This window comes from Raphanus sativus, chromosome 9 (genome assembly GCF_000801105.2).
Source record: "Raphanus sativus cultivar WK10039 chromosome 9, ASM80110v3, whole genome shotgun sequence".
NCBI classification, from domain to species: Eukaryota; Viridiplantae; Streptophyta; class Magnoliopsida; order Brassicales; family Brassicaceae; genus Raphanus; species Raphanus sativus.
In genome coordinates, this window is record NC_079519.1 from 33,145,060 (window position 1) to 33,167,901 (window position 22,842).

A 22,842-nucleotide genomic window follows, 5' to 3' on the forward strand; every position below is an offset into this window, starting at 1 on the left:
AGTCACTCATCGCCGCAGTGTATATCGTCTCTTTGAAACTCCGTTTGATTCGAACTCAACAGAGGTTAGAAATGACAGAATCAAAGATTGTAGTTCCGGAGTCTCACCTGAAGAAGACGAAGAGAGAGGAGGAGTGGGCTTTGGCGAAGAAGCAGACCGCTGAAGCTGCCAAGAAGACAAACGCAGCCAACAGGAAGCTTATCTACAAAAGGGCCGAGCAGTACGCCAAGGAGTACGCCGAGAAGGTAACTAGTCAGATCCAAATCGAGAGGCCGAACATGTATTTGCTTGTTGAAGATGTGTAGTGATGACTGTGGTTCTGTGAAACTAAAATATTTGTGTTCTTGTATATAGGAGAAGGAGTTGATCTCGTTGAAACGTGAGGCTAAGCTCAAAGGAGGTTTCTATGTTGATCCTGAAGCTAAGCTCTTGTTCATCATCCGTATCCGTGGGTATGTTTTTTATGTCTTCGAAGTTTACCTATAAGAGGTAATGTTTTGTTTTCTTATGTTATGGTCCTTGTATTTTGCAGTATTAACGCCATTGACCCAAAGACTAAGAAGATTCTTCAGCTCTTGCGTTTGAGACAGGTTCGGTCTTTGTTGCATTATATAGTTTTGTTTTGCTGGTATTAATTGGTTTTGTTGTATAGACAACAGAACAAGATTTAGCTTCAGTGACAAAGGCCTTAGCTTAGCTTAGGATCAAGTAATGATTTAATTTGATGATATGTAAATGCAGATATTTAACGGTGTCTTTCTCAAAGTCAACAAGGCTACAATGAACATGCTTCGTCGTGTTGAGCCCTATGTGACCTACGGGTATGAATCTTATCCCTACAGCTTCAAGTCTTTTTGCCATGATATAAGTACTCGTGATGAGTGATATTTCTCTTCTCTAAACAGGTTCCCTAACTTGAAGAGCGTCAAGGAATTGATCTACAAGAGAGGATACGGAAAGCTCAACTCCCAGAGGGTGGCTTTGACTGACAACTCTATCGTAGAGCAGGTTCGAGACCCGTCTCTTTGGTATTGCCTTATTTAATGTTGTTCTGTTGTATGATAGTAAAGTGATGATTTTTGTTTCCTTGTCAAAACAACAGGGTTTGGGTAAACATGGGATCATCTGCACTGAGGATTTGATCCACGAGATTCTAACAGTTGGACCTCATTTCAAGGAAGCTAACAACTTCCTGTGGCCGTTCCAGCTCAAGGCACCACTCGGTGGCCTGAAGAAGAAGAGGAATCACTACGTTGAAGGTGGTGATGCTGGTAACCGTGAGAACTTCATCAATGAGCTTATCAGGAGGATGAATTAGATGATGTCTTCTTCTTTTCCATTCTCAAGTCTTATGATCTGTTTGTTTTCACTACTCCTGGATTTTGATATTTTTGTTGAGTCGAGACATGTTGAGCTTTCTCTTTTGTCGTCTTTGGATCGTGTTCGTTCGCTTTCTATTTTAAGAAATAGTTCTACTTTCAAATCTCTTATATATGAACTCTCTCTCAATCCATATCAACGTTTTTGGTCAAGCTCATGTACTATAAACTAGTGCTTCCTCTCGTCCTCTGGTTTTTCTAAACAAGTACTAAAAAGAATGACAATAATATATGATATAACGTAACTATAGTGTACATTACAAAGACATCACTCATACTATCTACTTACACAACACATTTGACAGTCCATAAATACCAAACCCAACATAAACGGGACTCTTAATTGATGCAGTTACTTGGAAAGTAAGAGAGAAAAACAAAGATTATACACTTATATGTTTCAGAACAACCCGAGTTCCTTCATCCAAAATTGTGTTCCATCTTCCTTGTACCTTGTCACAATGGCTGTGAACTCCGGATCTGTTGAGTCATATTTTCAGCTGGAAGCTTAGCAGCAGCAGAGCCATCAGGCAACACCATGGCAGGTGGAGGAGGCCCGGTCATTGTCTGGTACTGTGCGTGATCCATGTGTTGTGTGTAGTATACCTGTTTGGGCGCGTTTTCAGCGTACTCATATCCATAGTTGGGAATCCCAGCTGAAACGGACTGAGGTGGGTGATGAATCTGAGAATACCCCATGAACTGCTGCTGACTTATAGGTATCTGCTGAATAATCTGAGCACCACCCATCATACCTTGTGGTGTCGTCGTGGCGTAAACCCCAGCCTCAGGTTTGCCACCAGGAGTATTTCTCAAATGGCTGTTAGGTGGCGGAGCCATCATGGGTAGAGAATCAGTCACACTAACAGATTGTGTGACAGGCGTATTGTAAGGCTTAGGTGGGACTGGAGCAGTGGCATAATAAAAGGGGTAAGGCTGCTGCGAAGGGTAAACCTGAATGTAACTTTGGACAGGATGGCCAGTAGAGGGATGGTGATGAAGGTATTGAGGTGCAGCAGCGTGTATGAACTGTTGCTGTTGTGGCTGAGATTGTTGAGGGTGAAGGATGTAGCCCGTGTCCTGATTCTGATTATGATTATGATTTGGATGTGAGGGATTAATCATTTGAGAAAGTGGTTCTTGGTAGACAGGGCTTTGATGAAACACAGGGTTGTTCATGCTGCTATCACTGAGGCATTTCAGCAAACACATGGAGATCAAATCAGAATCTAACTAATCAAAAATTTGAAACACATGGAGCTCTCAAGTAAAAGAGAGGATAATACCTGGAAAAGGAATCAGGTGACGGCATCTCGTGTCCACCGCTATTTGTTTTCACCTGATGAGTCGGCAGATTCTGCTGCTGTGAACGTGGAGTCGGAGGCTTTTTGTATCCAGCCGGCACACCGTTATCAGATCTCTCGTCGTCGGTAGCATTCACCGGAGCAGCAAGAAGCGAGATTGTCACAGGCATAGGCGGCGGTGACGAGATCGCCGCAAATCCGTCGTCTTGAATCTTACTCCCGACGTTGAACCGTGCCAACTGTTCTTCGATTCCGAGCCTCTGATCATTCATCCCCTTAACCCCACTAGTTTCCTCTACATGAACACGAATCGGAGGTAGATTCGCGAGCGAGGGAGAGGAAGAAGTTGATCCAAAAGAGGAAGAAGTATCCAACATCGGAGAGTCCGGCAAGTTGTGCACATCTTGGCCTACTTGCTGCTGCTGCGGCGGTGGAGGCTGTTGAATCTGTTGTTTACTATTGTCATCTTTAGCGCCGAGAGCAAGAGTATCGTCTAAGCCAAGTAAACGATTGACGACGTCGGAATCAGAATCTGAGAATCCTCTATTGAGAGCGTCGAGGAACCAATCATCACTCTTAGCCGAACTCTCTATAATCTGACCCATCGATTGAGTAGCTTCCGGCTTCGCCGTGAACAGAAACAAACGGAGACGCGAGGGTTTAGATGAGCCCATCGTACGGTCGTACTCCTCGATCATGTTATCGAGATCCTCGTCGGTGGTTACGGAGATCAAGGAGTCGAGGTCTTCGTTTGGTAGCTGGTACTTGAGGGTGAACGAGCGGTGGCCGTTGAGGAAGGTGGTGGAGAGACGAGAGATGAGAGAAGAGAGGGAGGTGGTACGGTCCACGACGACGATGCGAGTGTCGCCGCCCATGTAGCAGAGGAGGGACTTGTCGTGCGGGCGGGGAAGGATGTGGCCGTTGTAACTGCACATGAGACGGAGTTTGGAGGAAGCGCCGGAAGCGGGAGGAGGGAGATCGTCCCAGGCGTCTGTGGTGCGGGATTTTGGGGAGGAGTTTAGAGACTCAGGGTGAGATGGTGGAACGTGAGGAGGAGAAGTAGAAGAGGTGGCTGCGGTGACGACGACGGTGGAGGAGAGAGAAGGAGGCGGTGGTTCCATAGGGGAGAGAGAGAGAAAATACGAAATTGAAAATGAGTAAAAATGGAAGTGGGATTCTAATGGAAAGAGAAGAGTTTTAGAGGAGCTGGTAAACCATAGCTGTTTTTTTTTTTTTGAAACACAGCTGTTTTTTTTTTATGTAATATTTTTCTTTATTTCTTTTCTTTTTCAAAATAACTAGGAGCCGCAGTTATAATAATTTTTATTTTAATCAATATTAAATATAATTAATTTTTAAATATTAATTTTATTGATTTAAAAATAAAACTATACAACAATCATCTGTTATTTGATTTAACTGTTTCAATAAACTTTATTTAGATTTACTTAAATTTCAATAAAATTTTAATTTTTTAAAAAATAAAATTATATTACATTTAATGGCTATATTTATTTTTTAAATATAGTAAATACAATTTATTTTTGCTTTATATAAGATATGTTCAACTTGTAAGAATTCATCTATTAATTAATCTAGCAAATTAATAGTTAATCGTGAATAATTTGATAAAAATTTAAATTATTTTTTGCACCATTTAATTTATTTTAGCTAAAAATTCAAACATATAACTATCTAAATATTACTGGCTTGATTAATCATAAGATATGCATTATTGTTATATTTTAGAAAATCTACCAAAAAATATAAATTTACATTAATCAAATTGTCTTTCACATTAAACTGATGTCATGTCATAATTTTTAGAAGTTACATCATTTTTGGAAAATAAAGTGATGATTATACATAAATAAATTGCTTCTCAAATAAAATTTACTTCTAACTATGGAAATATTTTATATTTGTAAATATAATATTGGTATACTTTTAATAATTTTAATGGTGATTTATGAATTATTAACAAACTTAAGATAAACTACCAAAAAACATATGGGCCCAAAACATATTTACATAAATGAAATGTTTATATCACAATTATTTTTAATCCATGCCATTTTTTTGTGAAAATGAATATGATGATTGACATATACAAGATAAATTACTCCTAACATAATATTTATGATTTTTTTTTTATTTTCTAGCTGTGGAAATATTGTTATATTTGTAATATAATATTGGCTTACTTTTAATATTTTTAATAATATTGATTTATGAGTTATTACCTAATTTTATAAAAATTACCAAAACAAATATTTACATAAATGAATTTTTTATATAACAATTCAATTTTCAAATAATGTTTAGAAAATACTATATATAATATTATTTGTATAAATCTTACGATTTTCTAAATTTAGCAATATTAAACAAAAAATCCTAGAAAATGATATTATATTAACTAAAAAACACATGATCAAATCCTAAAAATTAGGAGGTTTATTTCTAAAATTATATATTGTACTTACTAGTGAATTTTCAAAACCTAGATGTTTGTAAAATATATGATAAATTTGATCTGTAATTTTTAATCTTAGGTAGACAACTTGAAAATATAAATATAAATATAATTATATTGTATGTCAATTATTATAAATGTATAAGCTATATGAATTCTTATAAAATGAGTTTTGAAATTTGTATGTTTTAAAAAAATTCCTGCTATATCAAACATGTACCAAATTTACCATGTATTAATATAGTTTGCCAAATAATATGTGTTATGTAGATGTTTATATATTTACATATTTAAACTTGCAATTGGAAATGTTTATAGATATTGATAAAAAAAAAAATTTATCAATGTACAACTAACTAAATCATTTAAGGCGGTAACATATAATTAAATCATGCATGGCATGATGGCACTAGTAACTAATTACAATTTTTTTGTTTTCTCAGAATTAGATAATATCTTTGTTAGTAGTTGTATAGTACTTATCAGAACATGTACTGGACTAACTTTGCTCTTTCCTATGATTTAGAAAAAAATGATATTGCTTTTTATCTATTTTTAGAATTATCGTTAAAGATAAAAAAATGGTCGCTACTTACATATTAATCCATTTAAATGATATGTACCATGATATATAAAATTATTCTCATTTAAATAATATTTTGAATTTGAGATATTTCATGTTTACTATTACAAAATTTTAAACTTTTTAGTTCTTGTTACTTAAATAACTAATTAAATTTTAATTATTATTAGAACATTATAAGTAAATATTCATTCAGTTTTAACTTTAAAAATAAAAATAATAATAACAGAATATTTTATGAAGTTTCAAATTCGAAATAAAATATTATATACCGTCACAACATGTTGAAATAATTAAACTATATATTACATTATTAAAGAATAAATAGTCAAATATTTTTGAATTTACATCTATATATTATTCAAATGTGATTAAGCATCATCCGAATTATAATTTGTTAAAATAATACTTTTGCATTTTGAAACCATATATCAAAATCTAATTTAAACCTAAGACATGAACATCAGCTAGTTAGGACCTTGTTGTCTTGCTGCTAGCATCCAACCAAATAAAACTAACTGCAAACAATGTTCCAAAAACATTGCGGGCAACTACAAATGCTGAAGTTTTCCCTTTTCCTGGAAAGTATACTTTTTTTTTTGCTAAGGATTTTAATATCATAAATGAATAAAAGAGTTTTTACAAAAAGTAGAAACACTAATCTAAAATTGCTTCTCTGGAAAAAAAAAGGAAAAACAGAGAGATAATTGGGTTACATTTGTGTTGATGCAAGCATCAGTGACTCCATAGAAATAGATAATTGAGGAATTTCTTCCTCCTGTTTTTTGCGTAGATGGTGTTGCGAATGTCCCTGTCTATGCACTTACAAATCGATTCCGGCGAAATGTGAGTGCTATTGAAGAGGACATTGTTTCTCTGTTTTCACAGATGATATATCGTTGTGTGAGCCACGAGACGACGAAGCGTTTCTGGAGCTTGATTGCTATCGGCCTTCAACCATGAGAGAAGCTCCTGCCAGTTAGAAAATAACCTTCCCGTAGGACGAAGCCTGAGAAGGACCCATTTCCAGATGACAACGCTATACTCATAGGTGAGGAGTAGATGGTCTCTATCTTCAGGAAATTTGGAGCAAAGACAGCATTGAGTTGGTATTGGCATTCCCCAAGAAGCAAGTCTGACTCTTGTAGGCAACCTGTCATAATTTGCAACCCACATGTTGAAAGCATGTTTTGGGACAGCTCCTTTGTACCATATCACCTTGGCCCAGTCTTTTGTGTTTTCCCTAGGTCTAATTGCCTCCCAAGTGATCGCTGAAGAGAACGTTTGAAATTTATTCCCATTTACTAGCCAATGATACGAATCCGGATCAGAGGAGACTGATGGAGGCTGGACCGTTGTCAAGTGAATATGTAGCTCTAGTGCACGGTCTGATCTTGGGTTCGGGAGCCTCCAGCCATTTACATTGCAGGCAGCTGAGACTGTTGCATTGCGAGGTACACAAAGATCTCGAGGACCTGTATCTCCCAGGTACTTAATGAGAGGACCAAAAGGAGATCATGAATCAAACCAGAAGCTTATGCTTGTTCCATCTCCATCGAGGCTCTTATAAATCTCTCAGCCAGGGATCATATTTTTAGTAGACATTTCCAGATCCAAGAGTGGGAAGGCCTTTCCTCAACTGCCCAGTAACACGCAGATCCTAGATACTTCCTTTTCATCCAAGAAGCCCAAAGTGATGAGTTCTGTGAGAATAGCAGCCATGTGTATCTCAAGTACAAAGTTTTGTTCCATTCTTGAAAGCTTCTAAGCTCAAGTCCTCCTTCTGATTTTGGTAAGCATATTGTAGACCATTTAACTTTTGCCTGATAAGCACCCTCTACTGTCCCTGACCAGAGAAATCTTGAGTAAAGTAATTCAATCTGACGAATACAGCTCTTTGGTAGGATAAAAGTTGTGATCCACAAGATGACAGTTCCTGAGATCACTAATAATATCAGCTGTAGTCTTCCTGCATAGGATAATTTTTTAACTGCCCAACCCACAAATTTGCGACGAATTTTATCAAGAAGAGGCTCATATTCAGAAACTCTCAGCTTCCTTGACATAAGCGGCAGTCCTAAGTACCTTACAGGCAGTATACTTTCGGTCAAGAAAACTAAATACCAAAAAAATATAACCACATTACAGATAGATCACATGAAATTATGAATTAACTCCAAACAAAAATGTTAGGCACATTGCTATGTGGCTTATTATCCAGATTTGGATCCAATTCGAAATCTACTCTGGATCCGCTCCGAAAATAATATATTCACGGTGTCTGGATCCGAATAATAAAATTTTGGATATGTCAAAACAGTTCCAGATTCAGATATCTTAACTTTTAAATTCAGATACATGTTTTAAAATATATAATATTTTTACTATTAATTATATTTGATATATTACTAATTATACATAAAATTAGTTTATAATATTAAATTTTAATTTTAGTAATATTTTATGCATAAATATATTTATAAATTTTGTAAAATATATAATTTATGCAATATTTTAGATTCTTTTATTAAAAATATTTTTATTTTATTTTAAAATTATTTTACACCTAATATCCAAAATATGAATATCCATAAGGCACATATATGAATCCAAATACTAAAATCACGGATCCAAATCTTGATAATTTAGATTTTTCAAATATCCTGATCCGTTCGAAGTCTATACAAAAATAAAGGATTTAAACTTGAATTTAAAGCTAAGAAAATTGCAAATTACTAAACAGGAATAAAAACTACATGTGTCACATTCAGGGACGGATCCAAGATGATTTTTAGTATGGGCAGATAACCATTTCTATAACTAAAATCTTATTATAAGTGTACTTAAACAAACTTAATACTAAATGTCAAAGAACAAAAAAAAATTAGGATGGGACACGCCACACCCTCTAATGCAGTGGGTCCGCCCCTGGTCACATTGTTTGACGGCATGCCTACCGATTGGCTCCACGCTGGATCTGCAGCTGAAAGAGTGAGCAAACCCTCTGTGTCATCCTCCATTTGCTCTCGCTATAATCCTATCCGTTGGATTCGTTTACATGCCATTCATATTGCATCTAACGGCTATCTAGGTTGGCTGTCCCACACGGCTTTAAAACGGAAAACACCGCAAATAACCGTATTTGTTACCTTTAGAAAGGTTTTACACCGCGAACACCACACGGTTTACTTTACGTTTATTTTAATATTCGCCTTCTCGGACGTTATGGTATCATTATTATTTGTGGTAGCTGTTTTCCCTCAACTAAAGGATTCTTTGTGTTAACCAAAAAATAAAAAGGATTCTTTTTTTTATAATCAAAACAGTGTTTGTGAGAAGCATGAAACTAAAAAGAAAATAGGAAGAGGAAAAGAAAAAGAAAAATAAAAAGAAAAATTATTATATTTAAAGAATAGGTACTAAAGAAAATTTTAATTTGTGGACAAACAAAAGATTTAAATTTTTATAACAAAGGAAAATAAAGAGAAAAAGTTACGACTTCGTTTCGGACTTTATAAAACGGAGGTCAAAGTATCGTGTAAAAAGAGTCGCGTCAAAGCTCCAGGCGGCGCTCATGCAAGCAACCCCTTTTTACATCCAGTTTATAATAGTCCGGTGGGATGGATAATATCATCACTAACTACTAAATAAAAAAAACTAATAACTACTAAGTAAATAACAAAAAGTGGGATTAAAGTGTATAAGATACGTGTTCAAAAAAAAAAGTGTATAAGATAAGATTATTTACTTAGTAGTTATTATTTCTTTTTTTCTTTTTTCAAAAAAACTAATAAGTAAATATTCTAACCTTATACACTTTACTCCCACTTTTTGTTTATGCATTGCACTAATACATATCTTTATTTTTGTATTTGGTATCCGAAAAACTGATGTTTATAGCATAATTAATATAATTACTTAGAAAAATTAAACATAAATAAAAGCATGAGTTGGTGAAAATTTATTAAATAAAACAGAAATTGATAAATAAAGATATGTATTTATTTTTCTTAATATGTGTAAAAGATTAAAACATTATTCTTTTCGTATACTGAATAAGTAAATGTTTTCAAATAAAATTGTATGTGTTGGAATATATATTTTATGAAATTTTTAGTAATTAATAATAGGAAATGGTAAACTTTAAAAGAATATTCAAATACCATTGGTTTACATTTATAGACTTATGGAGACTGACTTACTGTTTAACACTTTTTTGGAGAATACTTAAACACATAAAATGATGTATTTATAATCAACTTTAGTATGTTTTACGGAACAAAAAAAATACATCATTTAAGAAATAGAAAGTATTAAAAAGCAAAAAAAGAAAGAAAATAATAATACTAGGATCATAAAATCATGTTAGAAGCCAGCATATGTGGATAACTTTAGAATATGGACTCGGAAAAACTTTAGGGTATGGACTACATATACTATAGATTTATAATGCCGAAATAGATTTAAGAAGTTGGATGGGTATTGGTTGATTAAGCAAACTAAAGTTTGCAAGTAACACCAATTTAATTATAACCACCTCCAACAGATTAATTTTGATTATACCTAATCTATTTTTTCTTAACAACTTGAACTGCGCATAAATCTTCCAAGTCATCATTTTCTTTTTGCAGTTGCAGTCGAACTTAAATTTTATTGTTTGATTTTCATTGTTTCCTACCGGGTTAACTCTCTTGGTATGACAATAATACATGTCCTGATTTTACGTAATCCCTGTGTGAAGGAGATTACGACATTTTTAAAAGAGAAATAAATAAATAACCATATTTTCATTGAGAAAAGTAATTAACGTCCCCTTCAAAACTAACATTTCCATTAATTTCATACAAACGAACGATACTCTCATATATGCATCCATAAGATGGTGGTCGGAAATGCCAAAAATGGTAGATATGTTTTTGCATTTCTTATAAGGAAAACTAGATCATGACCCGCTCGACCGAGCGGGAGTCAGTTTTTTTTTATCTTCGTTTTTACTAAAGGTTATATATGATTGCAATGTGTATTAATATAAAATTTTGATTAATAACAATGTGTACTAATGTGTTTAAATAAGTAATGTGTTTAATTACTAAATCTGATTTTTAAATTTATGGTAACGTAAAGTAGATTTTTTATATTATTTAAAATATATAGTGCTATATATTTTGTATTTTCAACATTTATTATACAAAACTTACATTGGGGTATTATTTATATGAAAATATGTATAACATAATATATTTATATATTATATAAACATATACACACCCGCACGGGTTTTATTTTTGAAATGTATTCTATATTGTTTAGTTTTATGTAGTATCGAGTTTGTATAATTCAATTTTGTGTTTAAAGAAAAATATCAAAACTGTCTTTCGTATGTAAAAATAACACTTTGCAAGCACGAGTTGTGTTTTTTTATTGTAACACAAAATTTTATATAAAATTTATGTTTTTGTACATTACGAAATTTAATTTTTTAAAATAATTATTACGTAATTTCAAAGTGAATTTTATCTCTAAAGTCTAATATATTTTGTGTGTAATGGTTCAAAGCATTTTCGATATATATTATATTTCAGTTTGGTTTGTTTTTAGTATTATTGTATAAGTATAATACTATACAATATTACTATTTTCTATACAATATATGAAGTTATGTGTTATTTGTTTTAGAAAGTAGATTAAACCCAACGTAGTTATAAGAATAGTCATATCTTTATGTATGTGTCTATGACTTATCTACCTAATGTTATTCGTACTAATAAAATTAATATGGCCAATGAAAGTATACTGATCAATTTAAAATGAATTGTATAGGGTATATAACGATTAATATTTTTAGTATTCTTAACATATATCTTATCTAAATCGACATGTAATAAATGTAAAAATCATATATGGAATATAGACAAAAAGAAGAACTGTATTTAAGGAAATACATCAATGTAAAGTTAGATTATAGTATGTATTATATATAAAGAATGAAATATTTAATTTAAACATATGAGATCCACTTTTAAAAATCCACCTAGAGAAAGTTGTAATGTTCCTATTTTAATAAGATAGATGATCGTATCAACTTCACACATACAGATACAGAAACTAGTTCGTGGAGGGTCCACCACTGTTGCTGTTTTTCAAAACTATCCATTTCATATTCCAGTAAACAATTTGGGATTAAAAAAATAGAAAAATGTCCACAGAAAGAAAAATGGGTGACACATTGCCATAGCAGTTTGATCATTAAAGCAAAGGTACACAACTCTAAGATGATGAATTAAACTTGAATGGGATCAAATTCAAAGAGAATGCATGAGCTTGTGTATTCTATTAATATAATCATCTTCTCCATATAAAATAATGGTTTATCGAATGTGTTTTCTTTGAATATCGTGAGTACTTTTAACATTTGATTTGTCTTTCTTTTCACGATCAAATATATTACAAGCGTTTCAGATCCAACAAGCAAAACTTATTACAGGTTTTTCATTTTTGGTAATTTTTGGTGTTTCGGACTCACGGAGGCCGAGATGTCGTCAAAATCTTCGAATTGACCTCGTTGTTGTCGCCTTCTTTCTTTTACTGTTACTTTTACCTTCAATTATTACTACTATTTTTTTCCCAAAACAAACCTTAAAAGTTAAAACTATTCACCCGTGAAAAGGATATATAGTATATACGATTTTTTCATTTTCTTTTAGCAATCTTCACTGTCTTCTTTGTTTCTTCTGATTAAAGAAGAGTGGTGTTTTGTAGAGTAATGAGTGCAAATGCGCTAGGCAATAATCTAGGGGTTGGCATTTAACCCGATATCCGAAGCCGCACCCGAACCCGATCCGAAAAATTCAAACTGAAATCTGAACCGAAATAACAAAATACTCGAACGGGTATTGATTTAGGAGAGATTGGATATCCGAACCCGAACGGATAATACCCAAACCCGAATGGATATTCGAAGATAACCGAACATATATATACTTAGCTTTATATTCTAGTTTTCATCTCTCATTTTATTTAAAATATTTATATTGATGTCACACATACTTTAAAATTATATAATATACATATAATTACGAAGAAAAATGTTTTGATATTCACTTAAAATGAATATCAAGCTTTTTGTTTCATGTATTAACAAAAGTTACATCCAAATTCTAAAAATAATAGCCAAATGAATGTTTATTTATTTTTAAAATTTACCTTCAAATCTATTAATAATTCAATATATAAAAAAATAAAAGTCAGTTAATCGAAAACTAAAATTTTAAATACAAAAACCTTAAAAATGAAATTTTTTTTTTCTTTTAATCCAAATATCCGAATCCGACCCGAGATAACCGAACCCGAACTAAAAATATCCGAACCCGATCCGAAGTTCAAAAATACCCGAACGGATATTATACTCCTATATCGAAATACCCGAAAATCCAAAATATCTGATCCGAACCCGAACGAGTATCCGAATGTCCACCCCTGCGATAACTAGGTAAAATCTGTAAAGTATAGAAAGCTCATAATGTATATGCGAGGAAAAAGTATGTGTCCCAATTTAAGCATGGGCCATGAAGAAGCCCACCGCCTACCGGACCCACAAAATTCCACTCGGTTACGTACAACTAGACCCATACACAATTATCTACATTTATTTTTACTCATTATTGTTTTTGGTCTTGTATAATTATTTACTTTCATTATTAAAGCAGTAAGTAGTACATTTTCGTTCAAAAAAAAACCTACTGGTATTTTAATCACATAAGTACACTTACTAAATGGAATATGATTTTAAGAAATACAAAAAAACATAAAAATTGATCAACCAATAGTATTTACACCTTTTCTTTTCAACTATTGTCTACTTGTTTGTATAGGCCTTTGACACATTCACACTCGTGGAAACCAATTTGAAGTACCGTCACTGGTTGGTAAAGTATTCCAAAGAACATGAAAAAGGTATTGGTCTAATTGTGTGTTCCACAGACTCTTGTTCTAGCTCAGCTATAGTTGTCAAACTTTGTATCTTTTTTTTTTTTTTTTTAACTTTGTACATCTTTATCTTTTCTAATTGTCATATATCTTTTTATGAATAAACGAATGAAATCTTCCTTAAAGAGAATTGATTTGAAAGCCAAGTGATAATCTTTTGAAATTTCGGTACGAGAAAAGTAAATAAACAAAAAGCATCTCTCACGTCCGAGCAAGTTGTCAAGTAATCCAAAATGACACCAAACAGACTTGTGAGTTGTGACTTTTTACCTGATTCCCTTACTTCATTATCTGTTTGGCACTCATGAACAGTAGTTTCTACTTTCTCCATCAACACGATCCATTTTTGGATTATTTTTGTTTGCTATAAGGTATATTGATTCTTACACTTGAGTATATTAAATATCTGAAATCTTATTTATTCGTGGTCATCTTAAAAAATCTGAGAGAAATCGGATATGTATCTTGAATATACCAGTTTTTATTTAATAATAGTAAAATCAGTTAAAAGGATACTGAATCTAAATTTTCCTATTGACTTGTGAAAGATTCTCGGTTTGTTTATAGAAATATACTGTTAGGTTTGAGTGTGATTGATGTGATATTTGGAATTTTGGATATTAACAAGTCCAAAAACTAAACACCAAAAAAGAAAACATTTCGTGTGTTTCAACAAAAAAGAAAGCTGTCCTGCAAAATTACAAGGCAAAAAAGAAAGAAGGCCCATATATTGCCTAACATAAAGCCCATCTAAATAGATATTTACAGGTCCACAAGACCACAACGTTTGCAATTCCGAATCTTCCTAAAAGTGGGACCCACACGGGGTGGAGGAGAAGAAGGCCAAACTAGACCCGGTGAAAAGTCAAAAGTCAACAACGCAACGAAACCGGTATATGTCGACAAACCGTCAAGTGGCGACGCGATACGACAATTAATTCTTTTGAAGTTTCCGACAGAACAGGTTTGCGATATTGAAAGACAAACGCGTCTTCCTAACCCATTGGCTCTTCTTCTTCTTCTTCTTCTTCTTCTTCTTCTTCTTCTTCTTCTGTATATTATCCACAGTTTATGTTTCTCTCTCTCTCTCTCTCTCTCTCTCTCTCTCTCTCTCTGTGGTTCATAATCATAAAGTTCATTGCTTATTTCTTCGCGGCGTCGTCTGTTTTAAGTTTTAACTCTTTGAGTTTCAATTCACACTGCTTCTAAGACTCGATCTCTTTGCCTCATTATTCCCCAATGGTCTTTGGATCGTTCTTCTCTTCTCTCAAGTTCTGGGGAAATTCTCAGGTAACCCTAATCGACTCTTCTCTCTGTTCCACTTCGTCCAAATTAGATAAATGTTTCCAAAATAGATTTTTTTTTCATATTTTCTATGAATTTTTATGAGTTAATAATGCCAAATTCCGAACTTAAAATAAATATATGTAACAATATTATATGTAATAAATAGTTTTTTCGGGTTGGTTAATTGATTACATTTCATTCATGAAATAAGTTGGATTAGTAATTATTATTAATTTTAAATGATTAAAAGTAGTTAATCACAAAATATAATAGTTAATCACAAAAATATAAAAGATTTATCATAAAATTTGAAAGAGTTGTTTTTTAACGAGTAGAGACAAAAAAAAATCTCCCAGAAAAAGGGAGTATCAATTATGTTTATCTTCTCTTTTCATTACTTTTGAAAAAAAAACTCAACTTAATAAGTTAGTTATAGAAGTCAACGAAAATATAGTTTGCTTAGGACACCGAATCATTCAGACAGAACTGGCTAGATGTGTAAAGCAAAGTGTTTGTCGTGGTAATAACAAAATAATAATATACACTACTCAGAAACTGCTCTCCACAATCAACTTCTATAGTCTGATTTGGTCAATGATTAACGCGATTGATAGATAATGAATTGCATTCCGTTACTACGCTCATCCAAATCTGACACTTCAAACCCTATTAACCCCCAAGTAGTGTTATTAACTATACATACATCTTTCTGATCCAGTTAGATTACATGTCTCTGACTTGATTCTGATCTGTGTGTGTGTTCTTGAACAGGAACAAGAACCGCAGAGAGGGAGGATGCAGGAGATAGATCTCAGCATTCACACGATAAGGAGCCATGGAGGAAGCGTCGCCTCTAAACACAAGCACGACTGGATCATACTCGTGATCTTGGTGGCCATCGAGATCGGTCTGCAGCTCATATCTCCTTTCTACAGATACGTCGGGAGAGACATGATGACCGATCTCAAATACCCTTTCAACGACAACACCGTCCCTATCTGGTCGGTACCGATCTACGCCGTCCTGCTCCCGATCATAGTGTTCGTCTGCTTCTACATGAAGAGAACGTGCGTCTACGATCTTCACCACAGCATTCTCGGACTGCTCTTCACGGTTTTGATAACCGGTATCATCACCGACTCCATCAAGCTCGCCACGGGACGCCCTCGTCCTAACTTCTACTGGCGTTGCTTCCCTGACGGCAAAGAGGTGTTCGACGCGTTGGGTGGTGTGATATGCCATGGTAAACCAGGAGAGGTCAAAGAAGGTCACAAAAGCTTTCCCAGTGGACACACGTCTTGGTCTTTCGCTGGACTTGGCTACCTCTCGCTTTACTTGTCTGGTAAAGTCAAGGCTTTCAACAGAGAAGGACACGTGGCTAAGCTCTGCCTTGTGTTCGCTCCTCTCCTCGCGGCTTGCCTCGTGGGGATATCGCGTGTGGATGACTACTGGCATCATTGGCAAGACGTCTTTGCTGGAGCTCTTATTGGTCTCTTTGTGGCTGCCTTTTGTTACCGTCAGTTTTATCCAAACCCTTACCATGAAGAAGGGTGGGGTCCTTATGCGTATTTCAGAGCGGCTCAGGAACGTGGACAAGCGCAAAATGGAGATGCGTTGAGGACAATGTCTCTGCAGGTGGAATCAACTTCTCTTGAAAACATGGAGTCTGGCACTAACTCCGTTAGAAGATGATTAGTTCTTCCTCTTCTTTCAGCATTTGATTCATTATTTGGTATTTTCATTTTGGTCTTTGTGAGGGTTTGGATGATGTAGTTACATACGAAACTTTTACTTTTACCATTGTAAGTAAATCTACTCTTCATATCTTGGTTTTTGGCATTTTTTTTAGCAGTCAATAAGATGACACTATATTCATATATGAAGAATCTTTGTATTCGATTGTACAGCTCTCCCCAACCCATAATAAAAGTAGAGATTCTCATTATGATGCTCTACACAACCAAGGGAAGGAGAGCCACAAGTGACTTAACTTTTGTGGGTGGACCATTTAGCCTTGCGAGGTATGGGTGGGGGTGACAGTCATATGGGTTGTTGGAACGGCAGAGAATACGGAGCATATTCCATCCTCTTCTCACTTCCTATGGCATATTCCATAACGGCAGAGCAGAAGACACAGCTACACTCCCGGTGACAGTCGCTGGTTTGTTAGCCCCCCATAAAAAAGTAAAACAATTTCGCTAGAAGGAGGGGTCGAACCTCCGACCTTGTGGTTAACAGCCACACGCTCTAACCAACTGAGCTATTCCAGCTTTTTGCTTTATAAATCGTTTAAAGGTTTAAGTTGTGTCAAACAAAGTAACAAAGCAGTCTTATTATCCTGTAATACAGGTTTGGTTGTATTTTCTTCTTACACGTTAGTTGAATCTTCCGAGTTCAAGGCCCAGAGGCATTTGTTCTAAATAACCTACGGAGGTTGTTTATTCCGGGTTTAAAGCAGAGCAATTATTGCCTCCACTGGTCATTGATTGGATAAAATTGACACAATATATTTTCAAGATGTAATGATTTCAGTTAGGCCAAACTTCACTAGTAAATTGACACAAGTGAAAGAAAATAAAATTAAGTGCAAAACTAGAGACATGGTCACAAGGCAAATGTTGACGACTTGATATGCTGGTGGTGGTGTTCTGCTTCCAGAATTCATTCAGGTCATATCCAAATACAGCCAAGAGAGGGAAATGCAAGTTGATCAAAAAAAAAAGTACCACTAGCTTTTTTTGTCTTTGTTTTACAGAATATTACAAATCCAGGAGAAATGCAAGCCGGGCTCTTGATTATATATATTTTTTTTTAACACCACCCAAATCTAAGCAAAGAGATGACTAACAACACACTTTTCATACTAATAATTTACATCAAAAATCACTGTGCGAGAATTTGGAAAAACATATAAGAACCTCTCCGATCTGAGAAATTCCTCAAAAAAAAAAAAAAACGAAGAGAAAGAGGAGAAAGCAACGAGAGATCAAAAACACCCAAACTCTTCATCTCTCTTTCCCTTTTTTTTTCTCATAAGAGAACTGAAACATTCAATGAGATGCTGAGACAAGAGCGATCGAATCACATCCTCCTCCTCCTCCTCTAGGGGCAATCAACGGAGATCTACAGAGCGGGCAATTGAAATTGAGATGCTGGATCCAACCTTCCAAACACTGTTTGTGGAACACGTGCCTGCAATCCAGCTTCCTCACTTCTTCTCCTCCCTTGAGCGTGGACAAACACACGATGCAATCCGACGCGGCGGCGGCGTTGTCGTAGCGGTATGAGAAGAGTCGATTGAGTTTGAGCTGGTCGGCGGCGAGTCCTTCTGAGTAGACGGAGGAAGAGGCGGAGGCATCATCGACGACGGTGCCGGCGGAGGTGGAGAAGCGGAGGAAGGAAGAGCGGAGGTGTTTGAAGAGAGTAGCGAGGAGAGCGACGAGCATGAGGGGGATTGAGTCGGAGGAGACGTCCGAGAGCTGACCTTGTAACCCCATCGTCTTTTCTAAGTGTTGATTCTTCTCTGCTGTGTAATCCGATAGAGATTGAGTTTTAGGGATTTGCTACTTTTATTTTTTCTTCCGTCGGCTCTTCTCTTTCTTTATAGGAGAGAGATAGAGAGAGAGAGATGAATGACACAGGCCACGTGTTGCGGGACCCGTCTCTTTGCTATTTTCTTAACCCTATCAACATCAGTCCTTTTCACACTATTCATCTCATTACTTTCATTTTTATAAAAATATACCCAAATATTTCATTTTTTCCGTTTTTCATCCCCCTCCCTGAAGTTATGAAATCAGTAGAAGGAAAGAAAGTCAAAAAAGCATTTCATGGTTGAATTTACACGGAAGAGGATGATGATGATACCAACTCTCTTCTATCTATCTAGAGCTTTTTACCTTTACCTACTCCGTATTCTCAACGGCACCAAGAAAAAATGAAATGCACCTTCTTAGATGATTGAGTTTTGGAACTAAAAACAAAGAATAGTGGCACTATGCATATAATGTGTCACCCTTCTTGTGATACGTGGAATTTCATGGTTACACATTTCCATCTCCTGGTGTCAAATTTTTTGTTTATCTATATACCTCTAAGTAGGAATGTCAAACAGGTCGTCCCGTCCCGTTCCGTCCCGGACCGCAGCGGGCTCGTCAATTTGCGGTTCATAGCGCTCCAGTCCTGCGTGGGCTGCGGTACTCCAAAGCCTCGGCTCAATCCCGTCCCGCCTAAAGTCCTGGTACTAACTGGCCGGCCCGCGGGATAGCTTCAATCTGCATCCAGCTTGGCGACATATCCTGTTAATTTGGAAAAAATGTTATTAGTTCAGCTTGACGATTATATACTGATATGTATGTTGTGTTATACATGATCAAGAGTGAAAAGTTTAAGACATAATTAATTTTTCTGAATTAAAACATAACTCATAATTTCATAAAAAAACAAATGCTATTGTTTTCTGAATTTATAAAATTAAAACCAAACACCAATTCAAAGCTGCTAGTACTAAAACAATGTCATTAAAAAAACAGCAACTGAAAACACCAAATGAAAAAAAACAGCAATTCAAATAAACAGCAACTCAAATCACACTTTTGCAACTTCCACTTCATCACCAACAGCTGATTCAACTGATGGGGGTTTATCTTCTTCACCAAATACTTCTTCTTCTGCAAGTATTAATATTGAAGTTAGTAAAAGCCATTTTGATTCATAAAAAAAAATGCTTGATAATCTAGATTAATTACCATTTTGATATGATTCATATCCCCTGATCCAATTCCTAGTGCATATCAGAGCCTGCACATTTTTTGGGAGTAGACGGCTCCTGTATTTGTTGAAGACTCTTGATCCAATACTGAAAGAAGATTCGGAAGCAACATTTGTGATTGGAATACTTAATAGATCACAAGCCATACCATCCAAATCACCATAGCGATGAGCATTATCTTTCCAGAAGTCGAGAATATTCAAGCTTTTAAAATTGGAAAATTCCAAAGGTGGTTCATCAAGATATGCTTCTAGAGGTCTATTCCCACTCCCAACACCACTGACTTTGCGAAATGCAAAAAAATCCTATTAAAGTTTTTTAAAAAATATCTAAGAACTGTTATGAAAAATAATAAACATACTAGTTACTTGGAAAAGGAATACTCACAGTGTAGTTCTCAAACATTTCTGTGGACACTGGCTCACATGTTTTGGGTGGAACCGTCTCACGTGGCTCTGTAGAAGGGGAGTTAACCTTGGATTTTTTGTCATAAGACTCAAAGAGATTGCTAAGTCTCTCACGCAAGTTCTTCACCTTAACATCTTTTGTACTCATGTCAAACTTCCCTAAACAATGGTCAACAATTGATAGCTTAAATCGCGGATCAAACACTGCTGCCATTGCAAAAAGACCACTGACATCATCCCAATATTTGTCAAACTTCTCCTTCATTGGTGACACCATGAATCTGACAACCTCATCATCGCTTTCCTCATTATTCAGGAGCCAATCATGTATCATCCAGACTTGGTAGAAATACAAATTAGATGTCGGGTAATTAGTGCCATACATCATCTTTGTGATCACAGCAAACGGCCCCAGAAAAGTGCAGATATTACTTGCTCTTGTCCATTCTTCAGCTGTGGGCGCCATTATAAAACCTCGCTTGTCAAATGACTCAAACTTCTCAAATGCCTTACGGTAATTTACTGCAATTTGCAGCATATAGTAAGTCGAGTTCCATCTGGTCGAGACATCCAATATCAGCCCCCGAGTTTCTTTTACATTCGCAGCAACCACTGTTTTTCCAATATCAGCCCCCGAACAACACCTCCCGCGATGTAGATGATAACACATACTTCACACTCTCTCTTACTTTGTGCAAAGCGCCTTTAATAACCTTTAACCCATCTTGCACTATAAGGTTAAGTATGTGAGCTGCACATCTTATATGGAAAAATTCTCCTCCACACACCAAGTCATTAGTCAACATTAGTTGGGACTTCACAATATCTTGCATCGAGTCATTACTTGTAGCATTATCCAATGTGACTGAGAAGATTTTTTTTTCAATTCCCCACTCTTTCATCGACTCAAGAAGCTGCATAGCAACATTCATACCAGTGTGTGGTGGCGCTAGAGCACAAAACGTGATGATCTTGCTGGTCAACTTCCAGTTCCGATCAATGTAATGTGCAGTCACACACATGTACCCTTCACGTTTTATTGACGTCCACAAGTCAGATGTCAATGATACTCGACCAGGAAGTGTAGCTAACTCTCTCCTCAATGCGTCTCTCTCGCTTTCATATAGTCGATATACATCTGATCTAGCGTGTTTCGACAAATGGTCTACACATCAGGATTCAAATACGTCCAAGTTTCTCGCATTTTCTCATACTCTACGTACGAGTATGGTAGATCATGCTGGACTATCGTCTTAGCTACCATCTGCCGAAAGACGGTATGATCATACTTGCCAGAGTGTAACTTCCCCTCGAAATTGATCTTCTGCTGATTTCTATTTTTTCTTTGATACACCTTACATCTAAAACGATGTCTTCTCAGCCCACAGGCCGGAGCTGGATCTTCTTCGGTGGTAAGATGCTTCGCAAATGTCTTGTGATGGCTCCAAGAAGCTTCCCCGGAGTAGATACACGGCGAATGGTAGATAGGAAGCATCGTCGACCTTGAAACACGGTCACCGGAGCTCCTTCACGCCGCATCGCCTTCATCATCGCACTCTCTCTCTCGTTTGTTTCAGGTGGAGGCAGCAAATGGAAATAAAGAGTAGGGTTTGCGGGACTCCAAAAACCCGCAGGTCAACCGCGGCCCAATCCCGCAAAAAGCCCAACCCGCTGAAGAGCCTGCCCGCCAGTCCCGCAAAAAAACGGGCTTAAAATAAGCTGGCCCAAACCCGCTCCGCCACAGGTTCTTCTGGGCTCGGCCCGCGGTCCACAAGTTCTTTTGACATTCCTACCTCTAAGATTTATATATTTATCAATTTTTAATTTTATCAGTATTCCTTTATTCATTAGTTATTAAACATATCGTTTGATTTGTTTTTAACATGGATAGAGACCTTAAAATACATAAATATAAAATGGAAAAGCAAGATTTTTTTGTTTGTTTGAGCCAAACTGTGATAGCATGGTGGTATTTTGGGATTTGATGTAAAATATTGATTTTGCATTCGATTTTTGCTATAAATTAAGTTCTTGATGTTTGGCTAATCTAAACTTGAATATTGGTCTATGTGCTTAACCAAGTGAACCGTAATATACGATCATCCATTTTCTAGCATTGGTTAGAAAATATTCAAATTTATACCATGTAGTTGGTATGAATTCACTTTATAACTTTTCTTTGAACACATCCACTTTATAACTTAAAATGTATTTTTTTAGTCAAGCATATAGCTAACATGATCTATAAAAAATGAATTTTTGTTTGGTATGAGAATTTATTGAGTTGTCCTTGTGATTAAACACAAAGTTCCATCAACTGAGTTATTGATCGAGTCGCTCTAATATTGATCATTTATTCAGAACTCCCCAACATGAAAAAGTTGTAATAGGTCGACATTCGTTGGATTTTACACATTATTAATCCGAGCTAGCTTAAGCAGTGTTTTAATCATTGTTTATAAACGGTGTCATTAAATAACTCACCATCTATACTATTGATTTACTCAAGTGTAGAACATTGGAGAAGCGTTTTACAGAATATAAAAAGGAAGTGGGCGGTTTGAAACTATTCTTTAATTAACAACTGACAGGGAACCAAATAACTAATTCCCCCTTGTGGTTATTCTATTAAATAATTATTATTCGAGT

At 35.4% G+C, this 22,842-nt stretch overlaps 5 protein-coding genes and 1 non-coding gene across 7 annotated transcripts; 2 read left to right on the top strand and 4 right to left on the bottom strand.

Annotated features, from left to right (window-relative positions):
* Positions 1-16: 16 nt before the first annotated feature.
* On the top strand, positions 17-1,477 carry LOC108827696 (60S ribosomal protein L7-2). The gene is made up of 6 exons (XM_018601167.2): positions 17-245; positions 355-452; positions 533-590; positions 742-821; positions 906-1,008; positions 1,103-1,477. Exons 1-6 carry the CDS (start codon positions 72-74, stop codon positions 1,316-1,318), a joined length of 729 nt encoding a protein of 242 aa, XP_018456669.1. The 5' UTR covers positions 17-71; the 3' UTR covers positions 1,319-1,477.
* Positions 1,478-1,596: 119 nt separating this feature from the next.
* Positions 1,597-3,861, bottom strand: LOC108827695 (protein transport protein SEC31). The gene is made up of 2 exons (XM_018601165.2): positions 2,666-3,861; positions 1,597-2,568 (listed from the first exon to the last, which is right to left on the bottom strand). Exons 1-2 carry the CDS (start codon positions 3,802-3,804, stop codon positions 1,836-1,838), a joined length of 1,872 nt encoding a protein of 623 aa, XP_018456667.1. The 5' UTR covers positions 3,805-3,861; the 3' UTR covers positions 1,597-1,835.
* Positions 3,862-6,624: 2,763 nt separating this feature from the next.
* Positions 6,625-7,464, bottom strand: LOC130500238 (uncharacterized). The gene is made up of 2 exons (XM_056995003.1): positions 7,383-7,464; positions 6,625-7,217 (listed from the first exon to the last, which is right to left on the bottom strand). Exons 1-2 carry the CDS (start codon positions 7,462-7,464, stop codon positions 6,625-6,627), a joined length of 675 nt encoding a protein of 224 aa, XP_056850983.1.
* A 7,329-nt stretch (positions 7,465-14,793) lies between these two features.
* Positions 14,794-16,916, top strand: LOC108823335 (lipid phosphate phosphatase 1). Of its 2 annotated transcripts, none has more exons than XM_018596514.2 (2): positions 14,794-15,018; positions 15,787-16,916. In XM_018596514.2, the coding sequence occupies exons 1-2, from the start codon at positions 14,968-14,970 to the stop codon at positions 16,705-16,707; spliced, it is 972 nt and encodes a 323-aa protein (XP_018452016.1). In that variant the 5' UTR covers positions 14,794-14,967; the 3' UTR covers positions 16,708-16,916. The 2 variants fall into 2 exon arrangements, with proteins under 2 accessions (XP_018452016.1, XP_018452017.1); XM_018596515.2 differs by lacking the exon at positions 14,794-15,018 and adding an exon at positions 15,234-15,695.
* A 295-nt stretch (positions 16,917-17,211) lies between these two features.
* TRNAN-GUU (transfer RNA asparagine (anticodon GUU)) lies at positions 17,212-17,285 on the bottom strand. Its single transcript has one exon. It is a non-coding gene; the product is annotated as a tRNA-Asn (tRNA).
* A 430-nt stretch (positions 17,286-17,715) lies between these two features.
* On the bottom strand, positions 17,716-18,615 carry LOC108824359 (E3 ubiquitin-protein ligase RHA2B). The gene has a single exon (XM_018597772.2). The coding sequence runs from the start codon at positions 18,510-18,512 to the stop codon at positions 18,066-18,068; it is 447 nt and encodes a 148-aa protein (XP_018453274.1). The 5' UTR covers positions 18,513-18,615; the 3' UTR covers positions 17,716-18,065.
* Positions 18,616-22,842: the final 4,227 nt, after the last annotated feature.

Bases quoted from the DNA above. Each gene is read 5' to 3' on its own strand.
- LOC108827695 (XM_018601165.2), bottom strand. From the start codon at position 3,804: ATGGAACCACCGCCTCCTTCTCTCTCCTCCACCGTCGTCGTCACCGCA. The intron at 2,569-2,665 runs GTATTATCCTCT...GAAATGCCTCAG, and splicing joins TCACCTGATTCCTTTTCCAG to TGATAGCAGCATGAACAACC.
- LOC108824359 (XM_018597772.2), bottom strand. From the start codon at position 18,512: ATGGGGTTACAAGGTCAGCTCTCGGACGTCTCCTCCGACTCAATCCCC.
- LOC130500238 (XM_056995003.1), bottom strand. From the start codon at position 7,464: ATGGCTGCTATTCTCACAGAACTCATCACTTTGGGCTTCTTGGATGAA. The intron at 7,218-7,382 runs GTTGAGGAAAGG...TGGGAGATACAG, and splicing joins GATCTGCGTGTTACTGGGCA to GTCCTCGAGATCTTTGTGTA.
- LOC108823335 (XM_018596515.2), top strand. From the start codon at position 15,633: ATGAATTGCATTCCGTTACTACGCTCATCCAAATCTGACACTTCAAAC. The intron at 15,696-15,786 runs GTAGTGTTATTA...GTTCTTGAACAG, and splicing joins CAAACCCTATTAACCCCCAA to GAACAAGAACCGCAGAGAGG.
- LOC108827696 (XM_018601167.2), top strand. From the start codon at position 72: ATGACAGAATCAAAGATTGTAGTTCCGGAGTCTCACCTGAAGAAGACG. The intron at 453-532 runs GTATGTTTTTTA...TGTATTTTGCAG, and splicing joins TTCATCATCCGTATCCGTGG to TATTAACGCCATTGACCCAA. The intron at 822-905 runs GTATGAATCTTA...TTCTCTAAACAG, and splicing joins GAGCCCTATGTGACCTACGG to GTTCCCTAACTTGAAGAGCG.